General features: G+C 40.0%; 1 protein-coding gene across 2 annotated transcripts in view; it reads right to left on the reverse strand.

Moving 5' to 3' along the window:
- LOC309521749 (ovostatin-like) overlaps positions 1 to 13,063 on the reverse strand; it is a 54,210-nt gene that overhangs the window by 26,626 nt on the left and 14,521 nt on the right. For both annotated transcript variants that reach the window (XM_082204562.1, XM_082204561.1), the window contains exons 9-15: positions 11,872 to 12,001; positions 11,596 to 11,705; positions 11,173 to 11,331; positions 10,011 to 10,238; positions 9,053 to 9,107; positions 1,765 to 1,913; positions 937 to 1,086 (exon numbers count right to left, since the gene is read on the reverse strand). In XM_082204562.1, the coding sequence (XP_082060688.1) occupies positions 937 to 1,086; positions 1,765 to 1,913; positions 9,053 to 9,107; positions 10,011 to 10,238; positions 11,173 to 11,331; positions 11,596 to 11,705; positions 11,872 to 12,001 (981 nt within the window). The remainder of the gene's footprint in view (positions 1 to 936; positions 1,087 to 1,764; positions 1,914 to 9,052; positions 9,108 to 10,010; positions 10,239 to 11,172; positions 11,332 to 11,595; positions 11,706 to 11,871; positions 12,002 to 13,063) is intronic.

Consider the following 13,063-nt stretch of genomic DNA (forward strand, 5'->3'; position numbering starts at 1 on the left):
TCCAGTTATGGAGATGCTGAAGGTTTATAGGTAAAATCATTCTTATTCTGCGTGCCCTTTAATGCCTTAATATATGAGTGGAAATCTATTCCTTCTGATTTTTCTTCAGCAGATGAAGCATGCCTGGAACACAACGTAGTCAAAGCTTTTTATTAGCAAGACCCATTTAATTATTATGTTTTGGTGCACAGCAGAATATTGAACCTTTTTCTATATCCCACAGCTGGGATGAGGAGTCAAAGAAATTTCATGCAGGCCTATTCACTGAGATTTGGTTGTAATAGCCTTTTTCTCATTCCCTGCAGAACTGAATAGCTTCATAAGCAAATATGGTTATCATTACTGTTCTTTTCTTCAAAGAACATTTGCAGAAAATGCCATCCTGCCACAGGTGTGTCAAGGAAAATGTATGGGTCGCCCTCAAGTAGATCAATGAACAGAAATTTCTAGAAAAATTTGGTACTTGGCCACATTAAGGAGCTTCTTGCTTCCCAGTTTCCAGTGGGGAAAGATAACATGCCTGTTCTGTTCTTGGTTTCAGGTAACGGTCTCTGGAAGCCCCAAAGGAATTTGGTATTATTAGCTAAACCTCCTCAAAATCATAAGGCTGCATTTTTTTAAAAAATCATTCTTCAAGATTCTCTCTTTGTACCTTCTCCTTCTCATGCTCACGCAGAGTTCTGAAGGATTCTGTCACCCATATCTTTAAAAAATATGTCTAGAACAGAACAACTCAGGATAAAGCAGACCAAAATACAAGAAGAGTTATACTTCTGAATACAACACCAGGGGAGGATTTCTGGTGTCAGAAGAGCAGACAACCTGATTCTGTGCTCATTTCTATAGATGGTGGCTTTCAGTGGTGGGACCACTGAAAGGAGATCTAATACTTGGAATGGCTCTGGGTTGAAGGTGCACCAAAAATCCAGGACTCACGCTCTCAGGAGTCAGATCTTCTCCAGGCCTCAGAAGCAGAACGCTCTTATCCACAGCCCGCAGGGCACAGAAGGAGTTGCTGGCAGCTTTGAGGTTAAGGCCAATGCCTGAGGCTGGCAGTGCTTCTTTCTTAGAGAACTGCAGGCTGACCTGGAATTGAATGGAGGTCAGATATCTGTCAGGGGATCATCTCAGAAATTATTGTGGTACAGTCCCCACCCATAGCTATTCTGTCTGTTGTGAAAGTCTACTTAACAGCTGTAATTCCCCTGGCAATTATCACATGATATAATGTCTGGACTGTATGACCATAGTTCACTAGAATGGTACCTCGGGTTAAGTACTTAATTCGTTCTGGAGGTCTGTACTTAACCTGAAACTGTTCTTAACCTGAAGCACCACTTTAGCTAATGGGGCCTCCCGCTGCCACCATGCCGCCGGAGCACGATTTCTGTTCTCAACCTGAAGCAAAGTTCTTAACCTGAAGCACTATTTCTGGGTTAGCGGAGTTTGTAACCTGAAGCGTATGTAACCTGAAGCGTATGTAACCCGAGGTACCACTGTACTTTATAACATGGCATGAGCTCTTCTCAGATTAGATACAAGCCATCAGTGACTCATTAGGATTTTAAATCATGCAAAAGGTACATTAGGCAAGATACATTGCTACTTTTAGCTTATTTTCAGCCATCCATAATACCATTCCACTTCCAATAAACCTTTCCTATTTGACTTTTGTACTCCTTGTGCTGACAGAGAGATAAACAGAGAGTTAGGAATAGAAAACACCCTTTATTCTGAGTGGGGAACAGACTGATCAGCTCTTACCTTGTTTCTGAAGCACTTTTCAACTTCAAAAGAGATGCTATCAGCGATCAGCTCGCCATGAGGATGTAGAGTGTAAACCAGCAGCCTTGCTCTGGGAGCTGCTTTTTGGTCAATCATCAGTGGGATTGAGAATCTGCTATATCGTCCAGCTGTGAGGAAAAACATGAAATTAAAGGAGTCAAGGAAAGAGGTCAAGAGAAGCTGATGAGCTAATGTTGACTGTCACATACAAAATTAAGATGGAAGCCCCACCGGGACCTTGGCATTGGTGGTTTTGCTGTCTCCCCTCAGATGGAACCAAATGATGTGCAAAATAATTGGGGATGGGATTGTATTTCATAATCACACACTTTGCCCTCTAGCAAAGCTCCCCTTGCTGGTTTACACACAACAGAAAAGCTGATCAAGAATTAATTCAGGTCCTTGACAGCTAGGGATGTGGAGAAGAAGTGTTACTAGTTTACTGTAACTCTATATTTTCCTTGAAATTCCTCCGATGGTTCAATCAAAGAAGAACATCCAAATCCATGCTGAATCAAATCATTATTATATCCGCTGGACTAAGTGACAATCAGTCACTCTGTGGACTCAGCTACACTGGTCAATTTATAACGTTAAAATGCATTCTAAAAATATAACACCAGATGGCGCTGTAGAACAGCAATCCAAAGTCAATGGAAAATTACAGTGGGAGTTGTATATTTTTATAGCGTTTTGAGGGACTTCCGGTGCAGCGCGATCTCGTTACAAGCGGGGGTTTTACCGTGAGGGAAACCCTGGGCTATTTTGGAGGTTAGGGGGAGCTTCAGGGCGCGGAGGCCCCCCGAAACATTTCTGGAGGGTGTCCAGAGGGTCTGGTTCCCACTGTGACCAGAAGCGACCAACCCGGCCGTCAGGTAACTTCAAACGAAGTGAAGAGTGCGGCGGCGTTGTTCAGCGGGTCGAGGGAAGCCATTGCCGACCTCCAGGTAGCGAAGCCCCGAGCTTGTTGAGAAAGCGCTACGCTCCTAAACTAAAGGACCCCGGCTTCAAAATATATCAAAACTTTCCGGGAATAACAACAAGGAAGTCTGGAAGCAACATTAAGATGTAAAAAGGTTCAGCTTGAAGCCGAAATCAATCTTGACGCAACGCGACTCCAGTGCTGGGAAAAGTGAAAGTGAGTTGCCTTAGTGGATACTTTGTTTTCTCCTTATTTTTCTTCTTCTTAAAAGTAACTTTTACGTAGAAACTTAATACCAAGAGACTTGCGGGAAGAAAAGGGAGACCAGGGACAAACTGTTGGAGTTGAAAGTCCTTGAGGAAACGGAGGGTTTGAATAGATGGAAGGGGCACTTTTCCATTTTTGTCTTTAAAACGCAAAGCGAAGCGAAACCGGAAGAGAAGGCTCCATCGCCATTAAAAACCCCTGAGTGTGGTGGACTGAGAAAAGCTTAAGGAGAAAGAAAAAGAGAATAACTACAACTATTTTTGTTGTGGGAAAGCATATATACTTTGGGTTTCCTGCAAGTACTGTCTCTCCCCCTATTTGCTCTTCGGGATCTTTGATTTGTATGAGTGACTGAACGTCGGAGAAATAGGATATCGCTATACCCCTGGAAACAGTGTTATTTTGAAGAGACTGGGAGACCTCTAGTGGCGGGACTAAGACTACCTGATCTCTAACTGCCCTTTTGTCCTCTCCCCCTTTATTTTTTTCCCTTTACCTCGCCCTACTCTTCTCCTCACCAACTTTTCCTGTGTGCCTACTTGGACACGTGGAGTAGCCTGAGTGGAGGCAAGAAGGTCCCACAATAAGAGCTGCATATTGAATGAATGGTATATATCTATGTGGGAAATAGCAAATTCTGTTTAGTACCAATAGTAAAAAGGGAATTTTGGGGGGGGGCATAGGCGAAGGGAGTCATAAGGGAACGGGGGAACGGGGAAAATATAAGAATATAAGATGTCACATACAGCGAAGAAAGGAACGAACGGGGGGACCCCTAGTGAAAGGAGGGGGTCTAAACAAGAGATAGATTCTAAGGCAGATATTGTGAAGATGCTAGTGGAAATTAAACAGAGTCAAAATAATCTAGAACACAAATTAGAACAAGTGGATAATAAAATTGGAAATATGGATAAAAAAATGGACGAAACAGTCAGTGAACTTAAAGGCCAGATAAAAGAAGTATTTAGGAGAACGCAAAATGTAGAGGAAGGAATAAAGAAGACAAGATTGGAATTAAAGGATATCAAACGGGATAAGGAAAAGATCAAAGTAGAAATGTTGGATTTAAATAGAGCACAGGAGGAGATAAAGGATGTTATAGCAATGAATGAACTGCGACAGAGGGAGGTGAAGCTTAGATTGAGAGCCGTTCCGGAGATACAAGGTGAAAATATTAAGGAAAGACTGATAAAAGAATTGGCGGAATGGCTGGACTTACCAGCAGAGGAAATAGCCAAAAATGTGCAGAATGCATTCAGAATGCGTATAAAAACAACAAAAGTAAAAAAATTCACAGGTGATTGTCTGATTACATTTAGGGACAAAGAAATGAGAAACAGGATTTTACAAAAGAACAGGGAAAAGAGGTTGAACATAGAGGGAAATTACATAATCATCTTTAAAGATATCCCAATTAGATTACTTAAACGAAGAGATTCCTATAAACCACTAGCACAGACATTGAAGAAGAATAAAATTGAATTTAGATGGGAGTTCCCTGAAGGGTTATCATTTGAGTATAGAGGTAAGAGACATAGGTTATCAAACCTAGAAGAAACTGGGAAATTCTTGAGGAAATATAAGGAGTTGAGATCAGAAGAGAGCGGAGCAAAAGGAGCAGAGGGAGGATCACCAAGAGACTTAAGAACAGAGGAGGAAGAGGAAGCGAGCGGAAGTAGATCAGACGAAGAGGAAGAAGGGGAAGAAGAAGACTCAGCGAATTTATAAGGGAAAGGAAAAAAGAGAAAAGAAAGAAAGAAAGAAAGAAAGAAAGAAAGAAAGAAAGAAAGAAAGGGAAAGAGAAAAAAAACAAACTTAGGTGAATGTCAGGCATCATGGGGTTAAAAATTTTGAACTGGAATATTAATGGAATGAACGAGAAAAAAAAGAGGAATAAAATTGAACAATTTTTGAAAAAGAAAAATCTGGATATCATTTGTCTTCAAGAAACGCACGTTGCTAAAAGACATAAAAAACTGCTAATTAATAAAAGACTGGGAAATGAATTTGAATCTTCAGACAAAGAAAAGAAAAGAGGGGTGGTGTTGTACGTTAAAAATAAGATTGAAGCCAAACAAATATTTAAAGATGAAGAGGGGAGGATGGTAGCGGTTCGACTTAACTGGCAAGGAGAGAATTTGGTTGTGATCGGGATCTATGCACCAAATGGCAATAAGACTGACTTTTTCAAAAATTTAGAAGGGAAACTATTAGAATATATGGATCAAAAAATCATCTTAATGGGTGACATGAACGGCGTGGTCTCCTTAGAAGTGGATAGACTTAGGGAAGGAGTAAGTAAAGAAGGGAAACTACCAAAATCTTTCTTTTCAATGGTCAAAAACTGTAATTTGATAGACATCTGGCGTCTCAGACACCCATTGGACAAACAGTACACCTTTCACTCTGAGCCACATCAGTCGATGTCACGGATAGATCAGGTCTGGATCTCGAGTGAATTGTGCCCAAGAGTTAAACAAATAGAAATAAGACCGAGAGTAATTTCTGATCACAGTCCGATAGAACTCGAACTGGAGAGTCTTGAGAGAAGAACTTTCAGATGGAGACTAAAGAAGTACCTCTTAGATGATCAGAAAATTGTAGAAAATGCACAAAAGAAGTTAACAGATTACTTTGCGGATAACTGTGATAAAGGCACAAATATCAACGTAGTTTGGGACGCAAGCAAAGCAGTAATAAGAGGATATTTCATTCAACAGAATGCGATCAAAAATAAGAACAGAGAGAAAGGAAAAGAAAAAATTCTAAGGCAGATAATGGACAATGAACAAAAACTAATCCGGAAACCTAATTGCCAGAAAATAAAAGAAAACATTAAAATGCTGCAAGCCCAATTTGCCATAATAATAAATAGAGAGGTAGAGTGGAATATAAAAAAATTAAGACAAAAGAACTTTGAATTTTCAAATAAATCAGGCAAGTGGCTTGCATGGCAAATCAAAAAAAGGAAAGAACAGGGTACAATAAATAGAATCATAGTAGAGGGAGAAGAAGTAACCGACCCAAAAGGAATCAGGAAGGAGTTTCTGGACTATTATAGAAGCCTTTATAAAAATAAAGAGAGAAATAACTTAAGGAGGATAGAGAGATTTTTGAAAGATAAAAAGGTGCAGAAAATCCCAACAGACAAGAAACAACGATTGAACAACCCAATTGAAATAGAGGAGATAGAGGAAGTAATTAAAGATTTAAAGAGGGGAAAGGCTCCGGGGCCTGATGGATTCACGGCAGGTTACTATAAAGAGATGAAATCTATTTTGGCGAATCCCCTGAAGGAGACTATGAATAATATCTTAAGAAAAGGAGAAATCCCAGAGACCTGGAAAGAAGCATTTATCACCTTTATCCCCAAACAAGATGCAGATTTAACCCAAGTCAAACACTATAGACCGATCTCGTTGCTAAATACGGACTATAAAATCTTTGCAGGAATCCTTGCGAGAAGATTGAAGTCTCTGCTATTAGAAACTATCCACAAAGATCAGGCCGGTTTTCTTCCAGGCAGGCACATGAGGGACAACATAAGAAACATAATTAATATGTTAGAATTTCTATCAGTCAGGATTGATAAGCAAGCTATAATGATGTTTGTGGACGCAGAGTGGTATGGGACTTCATGCTGAAAAATCTGGAACATATGGAAGTGGGCAAAGATTTTTTCAACGGGGTAAAAGCAATATATACAGAGCAAAAAGCCAAATTGATTATAAATAACATCGTGACAGAAGAAATAAAGATACAGAAAGGAACAAGACAGGGATGCCCACTCTCCCCGCTACTATTTATAATAGTATTAGAAGTGCTTCTGAATTCAATTAGGCAAAACAAAAAAATTAAAGGAGTAACAATTGGAAAAAATGTGTATAAGACCAAAGCATTCGCAGATGACTTAGTAATAATGACTGAAGATCCAACAACTACAATAGAAGAAATTTTAAAGGAAATAGACCAGTTTGGGGAAATGGCAGGCTTTAAATTAAATAAGAGGAAAACGAAAATGATAGTCAAAAATGTGGATCAAAGTGTAATAGAAATAATTCAACATCAGTCACAGATAGAGGTGGTTAAAAAAGTGAAATATCTTGGGATTTGGTTAACACCCAAAAATATAGATTTATTTAAAAATAATTATGAGCCGGTGTGGAGGGAAATAAGAAAGGACCTGGAAGTGTGGGGAGGATTGAAATTGTCATTCTGGGGGAAGGATCAATACCATTAAGATGAATGTATTACCGAGGGTACTATTCCTATTCCAGACTATTCCTATAATTAAGGGGAGCCGAATGTTTAAAGAATGGCAAAGAGTGCTTTCAAGATTTATCTGGCAGGGCAAAAAACCTCGGATACAATATAAACTGTTAACAGATACAAGGGAAAGGGGAGGCTTTGCCCTGCCAGATCTGAGATTATATTATGAGGCATCATGCCTTTGCTGGATAAAAGACTGGGTTAATTTGGTGAATAAGGAGCTGCTCGATTTAGAGGGCTTCGACAATAGGTTCGGCTGGCATGCCTACCTATGGTATGAGAAAAGGAAAGTACATAAGGGATTCGAAAACCACATTTTTAGAGGCCCACTTATTGAAACATGGGAAAGGTATAAAAACCTATTAGAACCCAAAGTCCCACACTGGCTCTCACCTCTCGAAGTGATAAGTCTGAAAAAAATCAATATGAGAAGTAACTGGGCAACATATGGTCAACTATCAATTAAAGAAGATGGGAAATGGAAATTAAAGCCATATGAGCAAGTCAAGGAGCATGTATATGATTGGCTACACCACTTCCAAGTTAAAGAAATGTCTAGAAAAGATATTAAAGATAGAGGGTATGCAGATAAAGATTCAAAATTCCAGGCGGAAATTATAAATAACGATGTGAAAACAATATCTAAAATGTATAAGATGCTGTTAGATTGGAACCTAGGGGATGAGGAAGTCAAATCAGTAATGATTCGCTGGGCTAGAGATGTGGGTCATAGTATACAATTTGAGGACTGGGATAAACTATGGAAGGACGGTCTTGATTTTACGGCGTGTATAACGGTAAAGGAGAATGTCATGAAGATGTTCTACAGGTGGTACATAACACCTGTGAAACTATCAAAAATGTATAAGGTCTGCAGTAAATGCTGGAAGTGTAAAGAGAAGGAGGGCTCCTTTTACCACATGTGGTGGGAGTGCGGGAAAGTGAGAGAATTTTGGGGAAAAATATATATTGAATTAAAGAAGGTTTTAAAGTACACGTTTACAAAAAAACCAGAAATCTTTCTGTTAGGGATATTAGGGAATGAAATAAAAAAGAAAGACCATAAATTTGTATACTACACAGTTACAGCAGCAAGGATAATATTCGCCCAGAAGTGGAAAAAGCAGGAAATGCCAACGATGGAGGAGTGGAGATTAAGGTTATTAGACTATACGGAGCTGGACAGATTGACAGGGAAGATTAGACATTTAAGAGACCAAAAGTTTATCAAGGAATGGGGAAAATTTGTAGACTATCTAGAACATATTAGTGAGGGACAAACAACGCTAATGGGATTTAGAGAAGCACTGTGAAAGACCAAGAGTTATTGTTTAAAGAAAATAGAAGAGGAGAAATGTATAACGACAATATAAGTTAGGAAATGTGTAATCTTAATTATTATTACGAAAGATTTGCGGACAAGTTGAAGGAAGTCTAGAAAGAGGCGACAACGTAAAGTTTCGGGTGAAAATTCCTTTAATGTATGTATTCTTTTTTGTTTGTTTGTTTGTTTTGTGCTTTTGTTTTTGTTTTGTTTTGTGTTTTGTATAATTTTTTCTCTTTTTCTGGAAAATCAATAAACATCTATATGAAAATATATATATATATATATTTATAGCGTTTTTTCCATAGCGTTTTTTTATATCTGTGTAGATCCAGCCTGTGACTTAACCTAAGATTTATAAATGGAATTCCTTTTTAAGAGAAAAGTCATGCTAGGAATCATTCTACAGGTCTGCTGATTGTTTCTCCATGACTGCCAAATACCTTCATTTCTCCACAATCAATGAGCAGAATTGGACCACTTACCCTTAATGCTGACTAGGTGTTCACCTCCATCAACAATTCTACCATTCGTCATAATCTGTACGCAAAAAAAGAAATCAAGGCATAAATAATTTTGCTAGAAACACTGAGATCCAGCTCTGAGGGCCTTCTGGTGATTCCCTCACTAGGAGAAGTGAGGTTACAGGGAACCAGGCAGAGGGTCTTCTCGGTAGTGGCACCGCCCTGTGGAACGCCCTCCCATCAGATGTCAAGGAAATAAACAACTACCTGACTTTTAGAAGACATCTGAAGGCAGCCCTGTTTAGGGAAGTTTTTAATGTTTGAAGTTTTTTCGTATTTTTAATAGCCTGTTGGAAGCCGCCCAGAGTGCCTGGGGGAACCCAGCCAGATGGGTGGGGTATAAATAATAATAATATATTATTATTACAGTGGACACTTGGATTGCGAACATGATCTGTGCGGGATACACGTTCACAACCCGCAGCATTTGCCACCTGCATCTGTGCATGTGCGGGTTGCGATTCGGCGCTTCTGCACATGAGCAAAGCAGAATTTAGCGCTTCTGTGCATGCATGACGCCAAAACCTGGAAGTAACCCGTTCCAGTACTTCCGGGTTTCAACGGTCCATAACCCGAAAAAACGCAACCTGAAGCAGCTGTAACCCAAGGTATGACTGTGTTGTTGTTGTTATTTATTTATTTATTATTATTTCTGTCATGGCTCCACTACAGGGTATGGGTCAAGCATATTTGTAGGGCATTTTGTCCGGAACCTGCTTATTTTTTCTTTGTACTCCACTGGGAGGCATTTAAGCACTTAAGAATAGAAATCAGATTAGTGATGTGATGGTGCTCATTTTTCAACTCCCACCACGTGGACAGAGGCGTTGCAGGTGGTTCCATACTCATTCAACCTCCAGTGAGGGTTAAAAGCTAAGAGGAAGGTCATGGCAAAGCCACTCGGCCTTTCTGCACTTACTAGATAGTAGAAGTGAACGTTGGAGGGCAATTCCTCATTTTGAACTTTGTTCAGGATGTAGTGCACAGAGATTGCTTCCTGTTTGTCACACGGCAGTTCACGCAGCACCGGTTCTATCTTCACAAAGCTGTTGGTCCGGGAGAAATAGCGCTGGACGTAATGAACTGCTTCTGGCTTGTAGGTTTCCAGCCAGCCATACTCAGTGCACTGATCTGGTTCATAGATAGCCTGAGGAGAGAAAGGTGCAAAAGGAAGTAAAATGTACCAGAAATAGAACATTCCACAGAAGGGTGATGCCTCTGGAAGGGTTTCCCAAAAGGAGTTGTTTGATCATTCCCCTGGATGACTCCACAGATTGGGCTGTAATGCATGTCTCTGGTGGGTGGTAAAGGAAGGGTGAGGAATCAGTAGGTTATAAAGAAAAGGAGGGAACATTTTATCACATGTGGTGGGAATGTAAAAAGGTGAAATGCTTCTGGGATATATAATGAGATGAAAAAAATGTTGAAATATACATTTATAAAGAAACCAGAAGCATTTTTACTGGGCATTGTGGGGAGTGATATAAATAGAAAGGAATGCAAGCACTTTTTATATGCAATAACAGCAGCAAGAATATTACTGGCCCAGAAATGGAAGCAAGAAGAATTACCAACGATCGAAGAATGGAGGATGAAGTTAATGGACTATGCAGAACTAGATAAACTAACAGGAAGGATTTGAAACTGGCGGGACCAGAATTCACGGAAGACTGGAGTAAATTTACAGACTATTTGAAAAGTGTTTGTGAAGATCAGATGACGTTTGTAGGTTTGCAAGAAGTTTTGTGAGGAGTATTACTGGAAGTATTGCAAAAATGGAGAAGGGGAAGGAAGATTTGTTAAGAGATGTAAAGGCAATATAAAGTTAAGAAATGCATAAGGGGTGGTTAAAACGGTGGATCACCAGAGGTGCTGATGGGAGTCTAAAAAGATTGTATAAGTGATAAGTTTTGTGGTACATTTTATAATTTACCATATATGTTAAAATCAATAAAAATTATTTTAAAAAAAGAGGAATCTGTAGGTTATGAGGGCTTGACCCACCTGAGCTATCAGCAAAGGGCAGTTTCCCACTTGGTCATATCAACCACCACCACCCACTTCAGTTTTCAGCGACTTACTCTCAATTTGTAGCGAGGTTCAAAAAGGTGAGAAGTTGGTATGGAAAACTGGGCAGTGCCATTGTTGTCTGTAGTGTAGTTGGCCACAACCTCGCCATCAAACTCTAGAAAAATAAGTCCGTTTGGCAGTGGTGCTCCATCCTCGTCATTGACCTTCATCTGCGTGTGGGACAGGAAAACACAGGTGCGAAATGTTTAGGAACAGTGCTTAGCACTTGGACTGATGCAACTAAGTGGTGGCACCCGTTGTGGCAGACAGCCAGGGATGGAACTATTAGTCTGTTTCTCGTCCACGTCTCTTTCCATTCCATCTTGTTTTTGCATTAATCTGCTCCTTAAGAACAACCCCACATAATTTGTCCCCCCCTTAAAATACACATTTTAGAATTTTGTTCCTCACAGAGATCATCCCCATTGTCCTACCTGTCCAGTCAAAGGGATCCCTCTTCTATAATATGGATCTACATTCTCCAATGTGATGGTTTTTCTTGCTTGATAGACAGAGATGTAGTTAGACTTTGAAATCTGGATGCCTGTCAGATACATAAATGCATAAAAGAACCTGTAAAACAAGCTAGATTATATAGATATCTGGAGTATTCAGGTGCTGAATATGGTGCCCAGAGAGGCCAATTCTCAGAGCAAGATTTTCAAAGATCCCCCTCCCTATTCTGTTGTGCCCCATTATAAAATGGTTACCTGTTCCCTTCTCTGTGACGACTGCCTCTGCGTGGAGCGACACATAAAAATAACGCTGCGTATGCATGTTTGCGTAAAGGCGGAATGCTTTGGTGCTGATTGTTTTGGAAACGCTGCCATCTTTGTCCAGCTGAAAAGGGAAAGAAAATTATGATCAAGGTGTGGAAGGTATGTGGAACTTCACTGGGGTTGTCATGTTAGTCTGCTGCAGCAAAACAATCAAAAAGTATGCTGAAGAATTAGAACTATTTCAGTATAGGCTTCTGTGATCAGTGGCTGCTCACTGGAAGTATGAAAAAGTCTAAGTTGCTACGAACACATGTATGAGAGGGAGTGGGGAAACGGAACAGAAGTAATGACTTGTAAATGGACCAAACAACCACATAATAGAAGGAGAAGCAATACATTTCTGTACCAAGCCCAAACATAAACAATATCAAATTGGGGACTAATGAATGGTAAGTTGCACAGCAATTGAGAAAGAATTATCACCTGTAAAGAAACAAATTCCTTTTCAGTGTTGGGAAAGTCCCTTCCTCCAGTTACAATGGATCCCAAATTCTTTAGTGTAAAACAGTACTGACTGTTCTTTACACAGCCCAGGAAGATTATTCCTTGGCTTTATCTATAAGAATCAGGCTTACAGGCTTAAATACCGCCCACCTCTGTCAGAGGGCATTAGTGGCTGTTTCAAAGGGAAAGATAGGACAAGTCATGAGCAAACTGAAACCCTTTGTTTCTTGGGATGATTCACTCTAAGTCCTTGGGACGGGTTTCTCCTAATGACCCATGTCAGCAGATTGCTACTTGCACAACGAGGCTTCCCCCAGCTCTTCCCTAGGGGAGGGGAGGAGAGAGGGGTTGTTCTGTTCAGGAAGCTGCAATGCTTGCACCAGTGTCCTCATTTTCCAGGAACTGTCCCAGATTTACAGAAGATTTGATCCTGGAATGTCCTGCTTTTCCTTAAGATGTCCCTATTTTCATTGGCCCTACTCAATTCAACAATACTTGTGCCAAGACAAGCAAGTTATAGGACTGCAGCCTGAATGTATACAATATAGGGCTGAACATTTTCTTCAAACTTTATCAGGACAAGCACACTACCGAACCAGTTTTTTAAAGCAGTACCAAAACAAAATATATCTATAGTCAGACAAGGGCACATTGTCCAACGCAACATGCAGGAAATGGA

The sequence above is a fragment of the Podarcis vaucheri genome (genome assembly GCF_965113315.1).
Source record: "Podarcis vaucheri genome assembly, chromosome: 17".
Classification (NCBI taxonomy): Eukaryota; Metazoa; Chordata; class Lepidosauria; order Squamata; family Lacertidae; genus Podarcis; species Podarcis vaucheri.